We start from the raw sequence: 21,511 nt of genomic DNA, 5'->3' as shown, positions 1-21,511 counted from the left end.
ACTTCTTTCCTCATTTTTAAGGCTAGTATGCTCCTGCATACACAAGTCCCCTCTTATACATCCATACCTCCATCATGGTGAAATCAACATGGAAATACTAGAGAGCTCATAGGGACCATTTTAAAAGAGATTTAACAGGAATAATGAGTCTCAGATAATCTCAGGAGTCTAATAAAGTCCTGCCCCTGTCTTCCCCTTCACATTTCTCTGCTTCATATCACATACTGTTCATATTCTGTAAGTGGCATGAACAGTTTTCAAATACAAAGAAACAGGACTTAACAAGGGATAGAGCCTGTCTAGCTATAAAAAAGAATACTAGAACTTTTTTTTTTAATTTATTTATTTTTATTTATAGATTTTCATATACCGCAGTATGGGCAGAGGACTGACCATCAAAGCGGTATGAGAATAATAAAAGAATGCCACTATTAATATCATTAGGGTTTTGCAGATAAAATGTGTTACTCAAGAATGGACCTTTGTTATCCCAAAAGCTCATATATTACTTTTTTTTTTGACAATCGTTTCAAACATATCCAAAACCTACAAAGACTCCAGCTATCTAGTTGTATGAAATCTTTTTGCTTACCTCATCCCCTTTCCAAAATTCCCCTTCTACTCTCTAGCCAGGCCATCACTCTATTCTAGCAATTAAAATGATGTCTTCTCAGATCTGATCCTTCCAAGTTGGAAGAGCAAGTACCAAACAGACTAAAATGACAACGCTCACACAGCACAACACATTGTTGAACATTCACTGGATGCATACATTACAAATACAAGATCAAAAATGCGTGCGTAATACTGGAAGATGAGCCCTTCGATGGAATATTGGTATAAACAAGTTGCAGAAATTGTGGCCCTGGAACCGATTACTGCGGGCCTACGAAACAAGTTGGACAAGTATGAGAAGACCTGGCATCAATTTGGGCCTGGAGGAAGGCTAAGATATAATTGTTTTTATTCTTAGTTTCCTGTATTTCTGGAAATGTAGCAGTATCCCTTTCTGTTTATTGTTATCTGATTGTTTTTATGAGCTGTGTTTCTAAATAAACAGTTTACAAAAAAACCCAACAACATAGGCATACATTCAGATGAAATTTACTATCCTAGTGTTCTCCATTTATGCATATGGCATATACATTAAGCAGAAAGAGAAGTCTATTATTATTAATAGGTATTCTCCAAAGACAGCAGTTTGCCAGTCATACAAATGGGTTACATGACTGCACATGGCACCAAATGGGCATGAATCTTCCTGCCAGGATTTGACCCTCTAAAACTGCAAGCCACAATTTGAAAAGTCCAATCTTGCTTTATTGATACTGGCATTGTGGATTACAGTTTGCTGGTTTAAACATAAGCAATACTAGGGATGTGAATCGTTTTTCAACGATTAAAATTATCGTCCGATAATTTTAATATCGTCTTAAATCGTTATAGAACACAATACAATAGAAATTCTAACGATTTATCGTTAAAAATCGTTAAATCGTGTTAGTGCGCACTAACTCCCGTTAGTGCGCACTAACAGAAAATGATACAAATTGACACTTTCCAGGTCAGTAAAGGTCAGTTAGGAATGAATATGTATTCCTATTGGCTGGCTGCCCTCTTATCTATTGATGTTACCAAGGTTCCCACTGAGGTTATGGTTGGGGGGGGGATGGGAAATGGAAATGGAAACTCAGGAACACTAACAGAAAATGATACAAATTATTGACACTTTCCAGGTCAGTAAAGGTCAGTTAGGAATGAATATGTATTCCTATTGGCTGGCTGCCCTCTTATCTATTGATGTTACCAAGGTTCCAACTGATGTGATGGTTGGGGGGATGGGAAATGGAAACTGTTGGTAGTTGACAAAAAAAGTAATGTGATCAGTCAATATGACTAGAACTTGTGCCCTAGGATGGTGAAGCTGAGACAGCTCCCTCCCTGCATTACTAGTGAGAGGCTGGCTTCACAGACAGGGGGGAGCTGCCTGACCCTCACTCCTGACTTCCCCCATGTCCCAGCCAGTGAATGGTGTGTGGGTGAGGGGGGGGGGAGGATGGTGAAGTCTGAGACAGCTCCCTCCCTGCATTATTAGTGAGAGGCTGGCTTCACAGACAGGGGGAGCTGCCTGACCCTCACTCCTGACTTCCCCCATGTCCCAGCAAGTGAATGGTGTGTGGGTGAGGGGGGGGGGAGGATGGTGAAGTCTGAGACAGCTCCCTCCCTGCATTACTAGTGAGAGGCTGGCTTCACAGACAGGGGGGAGCTGCCTGACCCTCACTCCTGACTTCCCCCATGTCCCAGCCAGTGAATGGTGTGTGGGTGAGGGGGGGGGGGGGGGAGGATGGTGACGTCTGAGGCAGCTCCCTCCCTGCATTACTAGTGAAAGGCTGGCTTCACAGACAGGGGGGAGCTGCCTGACCCTCACTCCTCTGGGGTATTGTGATCTTCCTGCACACAGTGCCCTATCCCTGATACCAGGGGTGTTGTGATCTTCCTGCATGCAGTGCCCTATCCCTATTAATACCAGGAGTGTTGTGATCTTCCTGCACACAGTGCCCTATTCCTGATACCAGGAGTGTTGTGATCTTCCTGCACGCAGTGCCCTATCCCTGATACCGGGATGTGTGCAAGAAGATCACAACACCCCCGGTATCAGGAATAGGGCACTGCGTGCAGGAAGATCACAACACCCCCGGTATCAGGAATAGGGCACTGTGTGCAGGAAGATCACAACACCCCCAGTATCAGGAATAGGGCACTGTGTGCAGGAAGATCACAACACCCCTGGTATTAATAGGGATAGGGCACTGTGTACATGAAGATCACAACACCCCTGGTGTCAGGGTTAGGGCACTGTGTGCAGGAAGATCACAACACCCCTGGTGCCAGGGTTAGGGCACTGTGTGCAAGAAGATCACAACACTCCTGGTATTAATAGGGATAGGGCACTGTGTGCAGGAAGATCACAACACCCCTGGTGTCAGGGATAGGGCACTGTGTGCAGGAAGATCACAACACTCCTGGTATTAATAGGGATAGGGCACTGTGTACATGAAGATCACAACACCCCTGGTGCCAGGGTTAGGGCACTGTGTGCAAGAAGATCACAACACTCCTGGTATTAATAGGGATAGGGCACTGTGTGCAGGAAGATCACAACACCCCTGGTGTCAGGGTTAGGGCACTGTGTGCAGGAAGATCACAACACCCCTGGTATCAGGGTTAGGGCACAAGTTCTAGTCACATTGACTGATCACATTACTTTTTTTGTCAAGCTACCAACTGTTTCCATTTCCCATCCCCCATATATTGTCAGTGGGAACCTTGGTAACATGAATAAATAAGAGGGCAGCCAATAGGAATACATATTCATTCCTAAACTGACCTTAACTGACCTGAAAAGTGTCAAATTGTATCATTTTCTGTTAGTGCGCAGTAACGGGAGGTAGTGCGCACTAATCGGAAAAAACGATTTTTAACGATTTTTTAACTAAAAAATCGTGCCTAACACGATTTTCTTCTCCTGCCACACGATTTCTATCGTTAAGACGATATGGAACACGATTCACATCCCTAAGCAATACCCTTATCTTCCAAGGATATGTGCATAATAAGGTTTTTGTTCCAAGTATAGGAACCCTGTTAGTCTCCTATTAATACTTGTACAGGAATATACTGGTTTGCAGCTCCCCCATGTGGCAGCTAGCAACGGTAGTGCCCCCAGTGTTTTTCTAGAGAGATCACCATTTTGCTCTCATGGATCCTTTTTGCTTTCAAGAAGGCAGCATATCCTAAGCTGTGCTCTTATTTTTCTAAGCCTTAACCTTAAGCTCCATAGAGACTTCTGTTTTGGATGAGAGTTTATTTCCACCCTCTCAGTCCACTTATTTGAGCTGGGAGTACCAAATCTTTTTGGATTCAACTAAGCTAGTTTGAGTTTTCTTCTAAAACCAAGGAGAAGGTAAATTTTTAACAGAAGAAACTGAGATCATCAGATTCCAAGGAGAGGATGACTTTCAGACATCCTGAGAAAAAGAAGAGAGAAGGAGAGGGGCTTGACCACATCAATGGCCTATGGAATCTGATGAGGAGAAGGAAAAACATGAAATTATCCTTGATACTACAAGAGGAGGTAGAAGATAAAAGACCAAATACTTTAAAAGTATAGTTTGAGAAGCTGCTATCCCTCACTTGCCTTGCATCCAGAGGACCTTGGGGAACCAATTACCACCAGGCACTACTGATGCCATCCCAGTGTGGAGACCATCAAACCACCAGGTGCCTACAAAAGGTGGTGTAGATCCACGCAGGTACGATGAAGCCAAGCACCTAAGGGGTGCGCCCGTTATGTCGGTTTTCTACTGACTGAGGATGGGTAAAAAGAGGAAGGGAAACATTTTAACTCCTTCCCAGATTTCAAGCACTTTTCGTGGCCCAATGGATCTACACGTTTTGTACCCCAATTCCACACTGTACAGAAACATGAGTACTGAACTGGAGAAGTTCTCCTTATGTTCTGAGGTCAGATCACCTGCTCCCAAGCCCTTAGATCCACTTATTTTGCATCAAGTTGGGAACCTGGATCAGGATTCTTCTTCTTTGAATATTTCTTCAGCCTTGATACTGCAAACGTTTGATATTCAAGTACTTAATTCTGCTCCAAATTCTATTGAAGGTATGTTTGTGCTACTGCAGCCTCTGCATCACCTTTGGTTCTTAGAAAGTCCACCTTCCCAGACCCAGCACCAGTCCCCTCTTCCTTTAAGATCCAAAGTTGCAGACTCAAGTGTTTCGTCTGGGTGTAGGGATATTTCTTGAAAGGATAGTTGGAAAATTATTGTTTGCAAGGATTCTAATTTGTCTAATACTGTTGCTCATGTATGCCAATTTTCCTCAGATATATCTAATAAGATCCTGGAGGTCAATTCTAGGTTGGACTCCTTAGAAACTAATTTTCCTGCTCAAGCTACAGCTATTTCCAATGTACAACTGCCCTTAGCCACTGGAATTAAAGATAATTTGAGTAGTCATCTTAAATGTGAATCTCTTGAGAGTAAATGTAGGTCTAATAATTTACGTCTTTTGAATTTTCCTTATTCTTGTTTAATTTCTGGTAAGCCACAAAAATGGCGGAGAAAAATCATACGCTCAAAAATCAATCAGCAGAAGGAAGAAAGCATGGGGCAAACTAAATAGTCCTTACAAAGTTCTTGGAAGGAAATATTAATCTTTATTAAGAATACTCCACAATTCTCAATAAAAATGTTCAGTTTAGAGTAAATTAATGTCCCCCGACATGGTCACCATGTTTCGCACACAGGCTGTATCGGGAGGGACAGTAGATCACAATTTAAAAACGTTTAGTAGCATGTTCCAGGGAACCAAGAAGGACCCTATACCAAAGCACTGAGGGGAAGAACAGACTGGACTAAGTAGGGAAGAAGTCTGGGTGTAGTACAGGCAGGCAAGGGGGACTGGGATAGCCAGGGGAAAGAGCTCCTGCTGACATGGAGGCTGAAGCACAGGCCAAGGACAGGAGCCAGAGAATACTTGAGAATATTTCAGAGCCAAGCTCACTGGGGTTCTCTGGTGGAGGGGAGGCGCACACTGTGTGCATTTGTTCCCTATGAATTGGCACTCTGCAACATATAGGACCATATTCGTTGTATTCGTGGGGAAGCGAAACGTATCGCGATTCCCCACGAATATAACAAATCTCGCTGAATTATTCTGCCGCCTAAAAGACCCAATTTAAACAAACCCCCCACCCTCCTGACCCCCCCAAGACTTACCAAAACTCCCTGGTGGTCCAGCAGGGGGTCCGGGAGCCATCTCCTGCACTCACACCCTCGGTGCCGGTATTCAAAATGGCGCCGATAGCCTTTGACCTACTATGTCACAGGGGCTACCGGTGCCATTGGTCAGCCCCTGTCACATGGCCATCGGCGCCATCTTGTTCTCCTACCATTTGTCAAGGGCTAACTAATGGCACCGGTAGCCCCTGTGACATAGTAAGGGCAAAGGCTATCGGCGCCATTTTGATTACTGGCAGCCGACGGCCCGAGTGCAGGAGATCGCTCCCGGACCCCCGCAGGACCACCAGGGACTTTTGGAAAGTCTTGGGGGACCCTCCTGACCCCCCACAAGACTTGCCAAAAGTTCAGCGGGGGTCCAGGAGTGACCTCCTGCACTCGGGCCGTTGGCTGCCAGTATTCAAAATGGTGCCTATAGCCTTTGCCCTCACTATGTCACAGGAGCCGATGGTCAGCCCCTGTGACATAGTGAGGGCAAAGGCTATCGGCGCCATTTTGAATACTGGCAGCCAAAGGCCCGAGTGCAGGAGGTCACTCCCGGACCCCCGCTGGACTTTTGGCAAGTCTTGTGGGGGTCAGGAGGGTCCTCCAAGACTTGTCAAAAGTCCCTGGTGGTCCAGCGGGGGTCCGGGAGCGATCTCCTGCACTCGGGCCGTCGGCTGCCAGTAATCAAAATGGCACCGATAGCCTTTGCCCTTACTATGTCACAGGGGCTACCGGTGCCATTGATCAGCCCCTGTCACATGGTAGGAGCACAAGATGGCGCAGATGGCCATGTGACAGGGGCTGACCAATGGCACCGGTAGCCCCTGTGACATAGTAGGTAAAAGGCTATTGGCGCCATTTTGAATACCGGCACCGAGGGTGTGAGTGCAGGAGATGGCTCCGGGACCTCCCGCTGGACCACCAGGGTGTTTTGGGAGGTCTTTGGGGGGGGATCGTAGTTAATTTAATTTTAGTTGGAAACGAATAAGAATCAACATATGAACGTATCGGGGGGGGGGGGGGGGGCCTTGCTGAATGCAACGTATCTGCCCCTGATGAATACGGATCACGAATGCAACGTATGGCGTCCCTCTCCACATCCCTAGCGCACAGTGGCTGGAATTGCAATATTTATGTGCACATCTCATGGCCCCGCCCTGGAACACCTATGCCTTGCCCAGACCACACCCACACTCCACCCCTTTTTGAATTGGGTGAGATGTGCATGCCATGGGATATACTTGTGCATCTGGGTGGCTTTTAAAATTCAGTGCGCACATCCCCTAATTTATGCGGCATCGGGCTTTTAAAATTCACCTTTTATGATCTCTTTCACCTTAACTATCAATAAAGAGATTTTATTTCAACAATATTTTAAATATAAGGATTCTTTATTCTGTGGGAAAAATGTTCATGTGTTTCTTGATGTCTCTAGAGAAATTCAGACTATGAGGAAGCAGTTCCTTCAGGTAAAGGCTCATGTTCTAACTTTAGGTGCCTCATTTTTTTTTTTTTTTTATTTCCTAGCATGTACATAATTACTTACCAGGGTAGCAAGTTTATTTTTGTGGATCTTATGCACCTAGAAACTTTAATTTAAGACAAATCCTCTTGATGTTAGTGGATATCTGGTATTGGTTAGTGGGCTGATCTAACATAATTTGTTTTTCTGATTTGTTAAGCTGCTCCAGTAATGTGGACTTTATAGGACTTGTTGTGGTTATTATTCTCTATTTGTATTTACCTGATTTATCCTGTTTTTCCCTGGTTTCTATCATATTTTGTAAATATGATTTAAAACCAATAAAGAAATAATAAAGTATAGTTTGATACTTTGACTACCATGAGAGGGAAGCATCCAGACTTGTCCTATATTCCAATGGGAGGGAAGGAAATAAGTAACTAAGAACTAGTTGCACTGAAGAGACATCTGAATTTAAGAAAGATTTTAAGAAGTCACCAAACTTACTAAACATATTCTATACCAACTTGAAAGTGAAGTACAGAGCTGTAAAGACTTTAAAACTCATCATTGCATCTTATCTGTAAAGAGAAATGTTGGAAACCACAAAACAACTCTCATGTGTCATATTGAGTAGTGACTTTGTTTAATGTTGAGATTATCAGTGCTGTGTGAAAAGAGACTTAACTATAGGCAAAGTAAAGAGCAATGTGAGGGCCCTGAATGGAAACTTCCCCCCTGTTCAGGAAACCTTGTAAAGTAAATTCAATGACTCTAGAACAATGTCCAACTGAATATAAATGTGATATATGGCTCCAGTACTATTATCCAGGTTCTACTATAACAGGGATTACACAAGCATCTATATACATGTCCCATTTGAATTATTCACATCAGGTCCATTTCAGGGTTCAGAATCATACGGTACAGGCAGATAACAGACTTAACCATTGAATAATTAAGGAATTTCCTATCTGGTTCACCACACACACTCAACAACCCTCAAATAGCCAGGAACAAAGTGTTGCTCCCAGCACTTACTTTTGTAATCCTTGAGGACCAATCTGGCTGCTCAGAGATGAGGGTTGTAATTATCAGAGCCACCCAGTGGCTCCCAGACAAAGCTTCATCCTCTCAGCCCAGAAGTCTGCTAGTCTGAGGGCAGCCAGAGCTTTTTTTGTCTTTACCATCACTGACCTTCCCACTGGTGACCTCCAGGCATCCCAAGGACACTCTAGGATTTAAGTTCAGCCATCACAAAGTACCATCCCATATAGACAGTGAACTTCAACCCTGGTGATTCATATATGAAAATACAAGAGACATATAGAATATAGAACTCAAGAAAGTCTTGAGTAATAACAGTTCTGGGCAGAGCCAGGAAACAGAAATGTCTCCAAAATAAAGTCTCCTGGCATTCATATCACAGTCCAGTATTGCCTTTGGAGTGAACTTTGGGGTGATTAGTTATAAACGTCTTCTCTTCGCACTTGGAATAAAACTTGAAGATGCTAATCTGCTTCTCAGACAGTATATAAAATCATTAAGGCAAAATTGAATGATGAAAATGTCCTTTTAATAGGAGACTGTCCAAAAAGAAAAAAAATGTGACTGATTGGCCTACAGATGATGGCCATGCTAAAGAAATAAAATGTGGTGAGACCGCACCTTGAATACTGTGTACATTTCTGGTTGCCGCATCTCAAAAAAGATATAGTTGCGATGGAAGGGCAACCAAAATGATAAAGGGGATGGAACAGCTCCCATATGAGGAAAGGCTGAAGAGGTTAGGACTGTTCAGCTTGGAGAAGAGATGGCTAAGGGGGGATATGATAGAGGTATTTAAAATCATGACAGGTCTAGAACAGGTAAATGTGGGGACGTCACTCCTCATGTGAGTAGTTTAACTTCTTGCTTCCCGAGCATACTGGGTTTAACGCACGCCTTTTGGCAGCAAAAGAGTCCACCAATCAAGCTCAGTGCCTGAAAAGACCTTTCTCTACTCACCGCCGATGTCTACGAAGAGAAAAACAGCAGATTTACTCAAATATTCGTACTCCAAGAATGGAGACGAGCCCGAGGCAGGATGATCCAATATGGTGCCAGAGGAGATCATAGAAGAAATGGAGGAGATCATAGAAGAAACGAGCGAATTAAGCGGCGATTATCCTATTCATGCGGAGATGCGGGGATGGTTTGGGGAGCTGAGACAAGATCACAGACATTATATTGGAAGTTGAAGCTCTCATCTCCGAGATAAGGGAAGAAACAGCAGATTTAGGCAGGATGATTGACGAGGCTGAGATCCGCTTGGACATGCAGGGGGAAAGCTGGCATAACCTGCAGAGAGACCACGATGCCCTCCAGGAGACACGCCAAACATTAACAGATAAACTTGAGGACTTAGAAAACCGCAGCCGCCAGTGCAATATCCATATTCAAGGTGTTCCGGAAACTGAGGAGTTTTCTAACTGTATGGCAGTAGTGGAAAAAATATCTACATTTTTCCTCGGGGACAGCATGAGCAACGCAAACGCCACAGAACAATTTATTAAATTTGACAGGGCCCATAGAACCCTAGGGCCGAAGTTAGCGAACAAGCCACGTGACATAGTGGTGTGCTATCACTCCTTCACTCAAAAGGAGAAAATGTACAACGCAGCACAGCGGCAATGCTTATGGCAATGGGAAGGTCATGACATCGCCATCTTTGCGGACCTCTCATAAGCCACCCTGAAGAAGCGGCAAGATTTCCTTTGCATCACCACCCATCTAACCGCGGCCAACATTCGATATTGGTGGCTCTTCCCGGGTGGGCTAGTATTTATGATCCAGGGAGCATCCCACCATGTTAAAACTGTTGAGGAAGCAGCAAGGATCCTGCAAGAGGCCGGTATGCCCATCGAGATCCCGCAGCATGAATCCCAGGCCTAGAGCAACGCAAACATTGCAAGCATGGCACAACCCCACTGGCAGAGGGCCATGAAGGGCAGGAGGAAGCTTCAGAGGAACTCGATCGGGAATGAGAGAGACAGCAAACCTGCGTGAACAGCTGTGGTCAAGTGGTATTACCTATCAGTTCAAGATCTTAGCTGCTGAGTATGCAGCGGACAGAGAATAATGGCACTGAGTTATGTTTGTTACATAGGGTCAATTAATTATGGGCTCACAACTTGCTTCACATCAGCTTAACAGGTGAGCTTTGTTTATCAGATGTGGAGAACCGGTACCGGGAGACATGAGGATACTGCATGGCTTCCTCCGAGGATTTCTGGGATGCGGAGATAGCCTCCCAGGAAAAGGTGTTGGGTGGGAGGGGGAGGGGGCAGGAAAGGGAAAACTGTTTTACTATGTGATAGTGGTTTTGTTTACTTTACGGGTGTGGGTTATAGATTTTACTGTGACTGATTATTACGAGGGAAAACTGCTGATCACAGCCTCCATTGGCATGATAACTAGACTTCCCATAACGCATTCTAATGGGGGAGGTAATAATCATTTTGTTATATGAGTGAGCCATCTGTGCAGGGACATTTATTCCCAGGAGGCGGGGGGGCTGGTATATCCTCATGGCGACTTTTAAATTTTTTTCCCTGATCGTGAAAGGTCTCAAAACCCCACGAAAGAGACGACTGCTGTTCAAAGAATTGAATAGAATGTGTGCGGATGTAGTGCTAATACAAGAGACACATATGTGGAAACGTTATCAAGGGTTGATGAGAAATGCTAAATTTCCCCATCAATATTGGGCAGCAGCATCCGTCACAACTAAATATGCTGGGGTGGGAATTATGAGTCACAAAGACTTTCATTTTGAGTTGAAGGAGACTTACTCTGACCCTCAGGGCAGATTCTTAATGGTTAAACTATCAGTGGGTGGGGAACTATTTACCTTGGTTTCGATTTATGGTCCCACTTCCCATAAGGATTTATTCTTCCAGTCTTTAACCCATACATTAGCCCTTAAGATTGAGGGACAATCAATAATAGGAGGGGACTTTAACTGACCCTTAACCCAAGATTAGATAACTCATCTGGACATAGCACAGACCCCAAACTAGCCAGACTAGCATTGAAAGCGCTTATGAACAGTCAGGGTGTGATGGACAAATGGAGGTCCAGGTTTCCTAGGTCCTGGAACTATACATTTTTTTCTCATCCTCATGGGATTTACTCCCGCTTAGATATGTTTCTAGGAAGTGCTGGTTTGATTCCTAGGGTTATGGCAGTGGATATTGAATCTATCCTGTGGTCTGACCATGCTCCCATCTGGTTCACACTGTGGATCCAGGATTATGATAGAGGCCTTCAGTTTTGGAGGCTTAATGATTCCATCATAGATGACACTAATTATGCTTCCCAGGTAGTAGCCGATATTAAAGAATATTTACACATGAATGATACCGGGGAAGTCAATCCGGTGGTGGTTTGGAACTGTCTAAAGGCGGTTTTGCGGGGCAAATTTATCACCCGAGCTGCATTCCTAAAAAAACAAAGAACAGTGACCGAGTCAAACTACTCCTTAAGTTACAAGGTCTGGAAAAGATCCATAAAACTACTGATCTTCACACGCTACTCTTACCCAATTAGATGAAATACGGGCTTGTATAGCATCCTTAGACGCAGCGATAATAGCACACCAATTGCAAATGACGCAGCAAAAATACTTTGAAGGAGGCAATAAGGCGGGAAAAGTTGTTGGCCCACACACTTAAATGCAAGCAGGCCCAAACCACCATAGTAAAGATAAAAAATCAGGATGGTGTCATGTTGACAGACAACAAATCTATTCGCCAACGCTTTCACCAGTTTTATTCAGAGCTATATTCCATGGATGAGACCATTAAACCAGAAGAGATAGATAGATACCTAGAATCTTCCACATTACCAGAATTATCTGGCCCCCAACAAAACATATTGAATAAAGATATATCCAAAGAAGAAGTATTAATTGCCATAAAATCCTTAAAACCCAGCAAATCACCGGGACTTGACAGTTACACTGGTATATTTTACCAAGTATTTGCCCCACAAATAGCCCCTATCTTGGTGAATTTTTTTATGGCTTTGAGAGAGGGGACTCCACTCTCATCTCTTGCCAATACAGCCGGTATCACGGTCATAGCTAAACCGGGTAGAGATCCGACCCTGTGTGGTTAGTATAGACCGATCTCTTTAATAAACATCGACCGAAAACTATTAGCTAAAATACTAGCAACCCGATTGAACAGTTTTATAGCGCAAATTATACACCTCGATCAAGCAGGATTCATTCCGGGATGACAAGTGAGTGACAATGTCCATAAAATACTGGACATGATTTGGTGGGTGACAAAGCAGGACATCCCTACCCTGGCTCTCTCGGTCGACACCAAGAAAGCCTTTGATATGGTGCACTGGCCTTATCATTTTGCACTGTTGTGGAAATTTTAATTTGGTGACCATTTCTTACAATGGATACAGCAGCTTTATAGCGACCCCTTGGCCTGTATTAAGATAAATGGAGGCTACTCTCCCACCTTTTCAGTAAAATGCGGCAACAGGCAGGGCTGCCCTTTGTCACCACTCTTATTCACTATTTTTTTAGAGCCCTTTGCTACTCATGTTAGGAACCACTCAGATATTAGGGGCATAGAAGTGGGGCAGTTCTCATCAAAATTGTCACTCTTTGCAGATAACATTTTGATAATGGTCACAGAGCTTGAGTCATCCCTACCAAGTCTGACCTCCACATTAGAAGACTTTAGTAAAGTATCTGTTTTCCGGATCATTTGGGAGAAGTCTGAGATCCTCAACATCAATACCACTTCTCAGTTGGAGTCCCTACTTAAATCACGATTCCGATTTAAATGGGAACATACGAAATTAAAATATTTAGGTGTGTACATAAGTGCCTCTCAAGACTTACTCCAATTGAATTACGATCCACTCTGGTTTAAGATCTTTCAGGAGCTAGAGGAATGGAATAGATACAGGATATCGTGGATTGGCAAATTGCCGCTGTTAAGATGACAGTCTTGCCCAAATTGCTATATCTTTTCCAAACCTTGCCAATCGCAATCCCACGAAAGTGGTTGGCATACTGGCAGAAGAGAATAATGGCCTATATTTGGGGAGGAAAAAGACCTCGGATAGCTTGGCACACTATGTTTAAAGCTAGACTACAGGGAGGCTTGGGTGTCCCCAATCTGGAAAGATACTTCATGGCTGCACAATTTAAAATGTTAGTGGATTGGCACAGGCAGAGTAATCCTAAGCCCTGGGTTCACTTCAGTCAACAATTACTAGGAGACATACCTTTACCCAGTGTATTATGGAAACCTAAGAAAACATAGAGCATAGTGCATACAACCTCGGGATCTACTCCCACCCTGAATGACACTCCCTCTAGATCTTTGGATAGCTAAAAGCCACTTACTTTTAAGAACAAGGGCATATCATCATAGCACATATTTATATGCGAATAGCGCTTTTTCTCCAGGATAGGAGAACCCTAATTTCAGGGGCTGGAAACTAAAGGGATACGGACCTGGGAGCATGTGTGGGGGGACCTAAGGATCTAGTCCCTTTTCAAGCCCTGGAAATGAAATACGACTTGGCAGATTCTGATATTTATCCTTACCTCCAATTAAGACACTTTGCACTTGCCTCCATGATCAGCGTTCATTTGCAACAAGGAAAGTCTGAATTTGAAATTTTGTGCTGCAAAGCTGATCATGCCACTAAATTGCTTTCGATCGTGTATACATAACTGGGACAAGAGATATTCATGAAGTCCACACACATGTTAGCATGGGAAAGTGACCTACATAAAAACTTCTCTCAACGGGAATGGGATGAGATTTTCAGACACCTGAGTAAAGGACTGCTTGTGGCCTATATGATTGAAAACTCCCTATAATTGTTGTTTCGATGGCACTACTATCCAGTATGACTCCATAGAATGATTCCTGCCATATCCATAAAATGTTGGAGAGGGTGTCCCATAGCAGGCAGTTTCTTATATATGTGGTGGGAATGTGCACTGATCCAACTTCTATGGACTAAAATTGAGGCATGGCTTCATCAGTTGCTCGGAGCCTCTTTGGTGATCCATCCCTACCACGCTCTCCTAGGTATCTCTCGCCTTCCCGGAAAGGAAGTATGAAAATGGATTGGTCAAGTATATTTTTACATAAACTAGAATTGAAATTGCTCGGAAATGGAAATCGCCCCAAACATCCACATTAGTTGAAGTTCAACATAAACTTGGGAAAATATATATCTTAATGGAAATTACTGCACATACCAAGAAAACTCTTGGGCGGTTCCAGAGAACTTGGCAGCCCTATTGCACATGGAAGGCAGGATCATAGAGAAGGAATGTCATAGCGGTCAACAATCCCTTCATCATTACATCCCAATGTTCATATCCACCTCTGAGTAGTGAAGCAATGCTTCATTTCTACCACCTTAGAACTAGTAAAGTGAGGGAACCGGGGGGGGGGGGCAGAACAGGGGAAGGGGGGTGGTGGGCGGTCTTATGGGATGACTTGAAGAAGGACAATACACTGTTTTGTTATTGGATCTTTTATTTTAACCAATTTCCTTAACATACATCTTGGTTGTTACAGGGTATAATATGATGCATAGATGTTACTATCAATGTTCTTATATGGAATTTATATGATATATATTATGTTTATACCACGGGTTAATATTACATGTTGAATGTGCATTATTGTGTCTTCAATAAAAATTTAAATTAAAAAAAAAAAAGAACGGGTAAATGTGAATCGGTTATTTATTCTTTCGGATAATAGAAGGACTAGGGGGCACTCCATGAAGTTAGCATGTGGCACATTTAAAACTAATCGTAGAAAGTTCTTTTTCACTCAATGCACAATTAAACTCTGGAATTTGTTGCCAGGGGATGTGGTTAGTGCAGTTAGTGTAGCTGGGTTTAAAAAAGGATTGGATAAGTTCTTGGAGGAGAAGTCCATTACCTGCTGTTAATTAAGTTGACTTAGAAAATAGCCACTGCTATTACTAGCAATAGTAACATGGAATAGACTTAGTTTTTGGGAACCAGATTCTTATGGCCTGGATTGGCCACTGTTGGAGACAGGATGCTGGGCTTGATGGATCCTTGGTCTGACCCAGTATGGCATGCTCTTATGTTACAGCCAGCAGAATCGATGAAGAAGAAAATAAAACTGAAGAAATGCCAAACAGTGTAAGTAGGACAGTTCTAGGGGATTTCATTAGGAAGGTCAGAGTAAAAAAAAAAAAAGAAAGAAAGAAAACAATTCCTTAAGTACTACAGGGCTACAAAAGAGCACATCCAATGATCTTGAAAAAAACTGAAATGAGGAAATCTTCAGGGCCACTGCATATGGGATCTATCCCACCTGTACAATGGAAGGCTTTTGCCTTTCCAGAAAGCTCTGGAAAATTCCTGCCCATGTAGAGTTGCTTTTGGTTGCCTATGAGGTTAGTATTGAACCATTTCTTGTGCGGGGAGGAAACATAAATAATAATGTTGTTAGATAGCTCCCCCATGTGAAAATCGGAGCTCAAGGTAAATTATAATTCACGTATTGCAGTTAATTCCCTGCCCAAGTTGTACCTGGAAAATAAAGTGACTTACCCAAGGTCACATTGTTTGTCAGTGGGATTTGAATCCTGGTTTCCCTGATTCTCGCCCTGCTGCTCTAACCATAGGCCACTTCTCCATGCCAATTAAATTTTTGCCCTGAGGTAAAAAGGTTAATAAGGGTTGTACTGATCTATTTTTTTTCAGGTGCTGCTTAATCTACTTTGAGCCACTTTGAAACAATAGCTGGTATAACAATGGCTCTGTTGAAAGAAGAATTTAACGTGACATAACTTGTCCTAGGGAGATTAAAAGGCACTCACTGCTGAGAACTTTGAATTAAAATGTTAAGAATGTCTAATCAACATGGAGGGGGGAGGGAATGGGAGGAGGAGGAGGAGGAAACAGGGTTATATGGGTCTTAGACTATTACAGCATTAGTAAAGTGTCAGAGTATATCAAAGATTTTTTTGATTCCTAAAATATATACCTTGGATCCATTATGGGGACAATTTTCAATAGCCTGTAGAGCACATTTTATGTTAATTAAAAAAAAACAAAAAACCAGTGAGGGCAGTTTCCCTTGGAAAAAGTACTTTGCCACATACTTTGCATCTGCTGTTTTATGTAGGAGGCCAAGATGGAGGGCGGGAGAGGGGGGGAATAGTGCACGCATTTGTAAAGATGTCATCTTTACACACTTTTCTTCCATCAGCCTATACACGCCTCTGGGCACACCTCTTCGCAGGAAGACTAAAACCTTGCATGCTATGGAAGACCAAACATGCCTTTAGACAGCCAAAGATGGGCGATCTTTAGACAAATCCAAAAGGAAATCAAAAAACAAAATAATTTGTCAATTATACAAAAAATGTCACTATTTTTATTTTCAAAAAAATTTTGTTTGATTTAAATTTTATGTATATATAAACCGCATCAGCAAGACTGTCATCGTGTCTGAATACTTTTTCTGAGAATACGTGGAAATCATTAAGGCTCTTTTCTGTAATACAATCTTTAGACAAGCCATTTTAAACCTGGCCTCCCCATTACTTTATTTTACAGTAGTGCCACTACAGGAGCGTTTATTTGTGGGAACAGGAGCTTCACAATCTCTTATTTTAAAAAAAGAGATGACTCCGAAAGAACACGATCAATACCTGGATCAAGGAAGTTAACATTCTGGGGTTACAGTTATCTTGACAAATGAGCTATGACCCCAGAATATCCATTCATGGAGTGATGTCCTGTTCACAGTAAAATGACTTGGTAATTTTGAAGTGAGTCTTCTGTGCCTCCATTTAAAAAAAAAAATGCACAAGCAATACTGTATAATGCAGACAGAAACTGGTATGGCAAGGATTCAGACATATATGGACTAAGTTTGAAAAAGTTGTTGTGCATCTGTGGGATCAAGTGGTAATTCCCTCAGGCCTGGAGACAAACTAATCTGACTCCAGCCTTTCTTAAAACAATACATCTTTATTACAGCTTCATACACCTTCAACAATAGACTGTCTTCCCTTCAGAACAATGTGCTCTCTTTACTTACAGATCAGTACTGCTTTCCTCAGTACTCACAATTCAACTTTGTCTCAGCTCAGTGTTTGGATAGTGTTATTTTATAGGAGCTGCCTTCCTCCTGAAGACCTGGGCCTGGTCTAGTTATCCCCACCTGGATCCCAGCTCTTATTCCCCAGTCTCTGGTTATGCCCTCTGAGCCCCACCTGCCCTGCAGGATCCCACCCATAGAGCATACTCTCCTTAAGGAATTTAAGGTGGACCAGGCGTCTAGCCTGATCCTACACAGGTAAATAGGAGAACACTTGGGGCTACTGCCTCACGGCATCCAACTTAGCCAACTAAAATCTAGCCTACTAACAGGGTCATTCATCAACATGCATTATGACGTTGACGCACATGATAAGGCGTTAACGCCATAACACATGCGATAATTGTGTTACCGCATGCAATGAATGCAAATTTTTAGAAAGGGTGGGATTGGGGAGAAGTTTGGGCAGGATAAAGTAAAATGAGGGGCAATATCACACTGTGCGATAGCATAATGCATGCTATTGCATGGTTTTAACACCGGAAATAACTTCACCTTTTTTCCTAGCATTAAGCTATGCAATATGCCTGAAACAGCCATAACACAAATTGCGTTAAAGATTGCAAATGCATATCAGCCATTTCTGGGTTGAGGGAGAGTGAAGTGGGGGGAGGGGGAGAGAGAGAGCCTCTGTGGAGGCCTTCACAGTATTCAAATATTTATATCACTATAGGAGGGCCAGCTAATAACTCGAAGTGAGATGTTAGTGGTGGTTTAGGGTTTAGGGGTCAGTTTTAGATGCAGAGTGAGATATACGAACAGCACAGTACACAGAGGTGAAGATTTGACGTCATTGGGAGTGAGGAAAGTCTCACAAAGATGAGATTTCTACAATGTTCTCTTGCCCTAGCTTGATGGACTCTATAACAGGGTACCATCAAGCTAGGGCAAGATAACAGGGTACCATCAAGCTAGGGCAAGATAACAGGGTACCATCAAGCTAAGGTGAGATAACATAATAGAAATCTCATCTTTGTGAGACTTGCCTTACTCCAAATGATGTCAAATCTTCACTTTGGTGTACTGTGCTGTTCGTACATCTCACTCTGCATCTAAAACTGGCCCCTAAACCACCACCTCACCTCGAGCTAGTAGCTGCTTCTCCTATAGAGATATAAATAGTTGACTACTTTGAAGGCCTTATAGTCTCTCTCTCTCTCTTTACCACACCCTGTGATACACTACCTATGTGGTATGGTAATTGTAAAATTACCATAAGCATGCCCCTTTTTCTTACCGCAGGCATTATTATAGCATTTTGATTAATCTAGGGGTTAGTTAGTTAATTTTCAGTCAAACTAACCTAATTGGCTAGATTTCAGCTGAAAATCATGCTAAATCTAGCCAGTCAAGATTTGGCCAGCTAGATTTAGGATTATCATTTGAGCCGCCCAACTTATCCGGCACAACTTAGCCTGCTAGCATAAAAATCTACACTGGATGGCTAAGTTGGAAACCTGCTCCAGGAACACTTCAAGTGAACCTAGCCAGTCTAATTTAGCTGCTCTGCAAGATGATAACTTTCATCCCGCAGGATCCAGCTGGCCGACACTGAAAATTAGCCACATAGTTGCACTGCATTTGATGCCCGCACATAGGTGATTAGAATGGATATGCACATCCAAGATCCCACAGCAAGAGATATACATGATCCTAAGCTGAGTACAAACAAATAACACAGCTCACAAGTACAAATATGTAATTAATTACATTTGATTTATCACCCAACCTATGGGTTCAATGCAAGATGCATGCAAGCTAAATACATCAAAATTAAACCAAATAGCAGAATCACACTGATAAAATATGAAATTTCTAGAACTATCAACATATAAAACCAAACATAAATATCAAGCAAAAAATATAAAAAGATTTTCAGTATAACCAACATATGATAATAATACTATATATTTTAAAAATAACCCATCTCCTAGCTGCTTGATGGATAAAATTAAAGGCACAATTTTGAGCTAAAGCTTATTTACCTTTACCAGTTTTCTGAATTTCTTTCTCCAGGCCAAGCTTTTTCAGAAACAACTCCAGAGAATTGGTGCTGCACAAGAGAAAGCTCTAGATCAAGTGTGAACCAACTTACATTATTTGAGGCCATACAAAGTAGAAAATCAGATTCTGTGCATAACTTACAACCTGGAATGTATCTCTATAGTTTGTTAGAAAGATTCTGAGGACATAAATTATGCAGTGCTCTACAAGTCAGACAGAAAAGCTTAACAATGAACTTGAAGACACCGGCAGCTAATGTAGTTATGCCAAAACAAGTGTGATATTGTCTCCTGCAATCTACTGATTGTAATCAACTTGGCTGCTAAATTCTGAATCAGCTAAAAAATTATGGAAAACCTTGATCAGCAACCTCTACAAAAAATGAGCTGCAATAGTACATAAAGTACATTTCTTAGCTTTCAGCTTGGGGGGAAAGACTGTAATACATGAAATAAACAAAGTTTAAACCAGGCCATTTTGCTAACTGCTGTAATGTATTTTTCTAGGTTCAAAAACAGATCCATCACTGACCTTCCCACTAGTGACCTCCAGGCACACCAAGGACATGCCAGGATCTGGGTTACTAGTCTAAAGAACCTCTCTCTGTCTGAGACATTGAGTGTTAATCTATTATTTCTCATCCAGCAAGCAATTGTAAAACAGTCATTGACCCACCCCATAAAAGCAAAAATGTCAGATTCGCAAGTACAATGAATTTGCAGACCATCAGCACAATATTGTAGATTAAATCCATGAGATCTAACAGCATCTAGTAATGGGCAAAGATAAACATACAACGTGGAGGATAAAATTGTCCCATGTGGGATCCCGCAATACAGGTTACGGACTGCTGATAACTTGCCCTTGAAGAGAGAACTGGTAGTATCCTATGTACACAAAGTTACAGACAATCCTTCCTCTTACCTGGGGGTCCTTGAGTCGACTCAAGTCTGGATACAGATAGAACTGGATGCCCTGTAAAGCCCCAGGCAGAGAAACCCCTCTGATCAGCAGAATGACCAACATGAGGTATGGGAATGTAGCAGTGATGTACACAACCTGGCAGGAGATATAATGCAGAAGCAACAGGATCCAAGGCACAAAAATGTAAAAAATCAAAGTAAATGATTTTAAATTAACAGATTGACCAAAATATTACCCACCATGGCCACAAAGGTCATTGACTAGAAAAGCCCAAATAATATAAAAAAACAACTTGATGAGTTTAATGGTGATCACATTGTCAGTCTAAGGAAATAGAGGAAAGACAGCTGAGGGTGGATGTGTATGGATCACAATAATGCTGGTCTAGAGGTGGGAGCATGAAGACTACAGTAATGCCATTCTGGGGATGGAAAGTATCACAGTAATGCCAGACTGGGGATGGAAAATATCACAGTAATGTCTGGGGATTGTAGTAAGATGATCCCAGTAATGCCATCTAGGGCCGGATATAGTATTGTCAGTAATGCCAATATGGAGGAAGGTGACGAAAATTTCCATAAGATCTCTGTGGTATGGGGAGTTTTAGACTGCAGGAATGCGTGTTCCAATATAAGAATGAACAAAGCAAAGAATTAAAGAATATTTGGTATACATCATCTGTTCCATTAATGTATGATTAAGCCTGAAGGCAAGCATATGATTATAAGGACATGAAATATCCTATGTTCATTATATGGAGGAAAGCTGGATGGGAGAGGCCAGGATGAAAGACATTGCTCGCAAATATGAGCTGCAATTTTTCAGACTTTTATTAGCTTGGAGTGAATATGGACTAGGTCCTTACCTTGCCTGTGGATTTCACTCCTTTCCAGATGCAGAAGTAGCAAATAATCCAGGCCAGCAGAAGACAAAGGGCTAGCTTCCACTGCAAGCTACCTATGTGCTCGATCCCATCAGAAATGTTTAGCACTCGCCTTCTGAGTGTAAGACAAAAGAAATCTGAATGTAGATAGATAGAATGTTTCACATTTGCTTCCATGTTCCCCAAACTATGTCTGGGTTCTTTTCAACTTCTCTCTAATCTTGTTGAGGGCATAAGGCTTCTTTTAAGA

At 42.4% G+C, this 21,511-nt stretch overlaps 1 protein-coding gene across 1 annotated transcript in view; it reads right to left on the bottom strand.

Moving 5' to 3' along the window:
• The window catches only part of LOC115090602 (sodium- and chloride-dependent GABA transporter 2-like), a 204,260-nt gene that overhangs the window by 109,669 nt on the left and 73,080 nt on the right, over positions 1-21,511 (bottom strand). The window contains exons 6-7 of the mRNA XM_029599942.1: positions 21,244-21,376; positions 20,379-20,513 (exon numbers count right to left, since the gene is read on the bottom strand). Of these exons, the coding sequence (XP_029455802.1) occupies positions 20,379-20,513; positions 21,244-21,376 (268 nt within the window). The remainder of the gene's footprint in view (positions 1-20,378; positions 20,514-21,243; positions 21,377-21,511) is intronic.

The sequence above is a fragment of the Rhinatrema bivittatum genome, chromosome 4 (genome assembly GCF_901001135.1).
Source record: "Rhinatrema bivittatum chromosome 4, aRhiBiv1.1, whole genome shotgun sequence".
Classification (NCBI taxonomy): Eukaryota; Metazoa; Chordata; class Amphibia; order Gymnophiona; family Rhinatrematidae; genus Rhinatrema; species Rhinatrema bivittatum.
The sequence above is the reverse complement of the archived record's forward strand: the minus strand, read 5'-3'. Positions and strand labels throughout refer to the sequence as shown.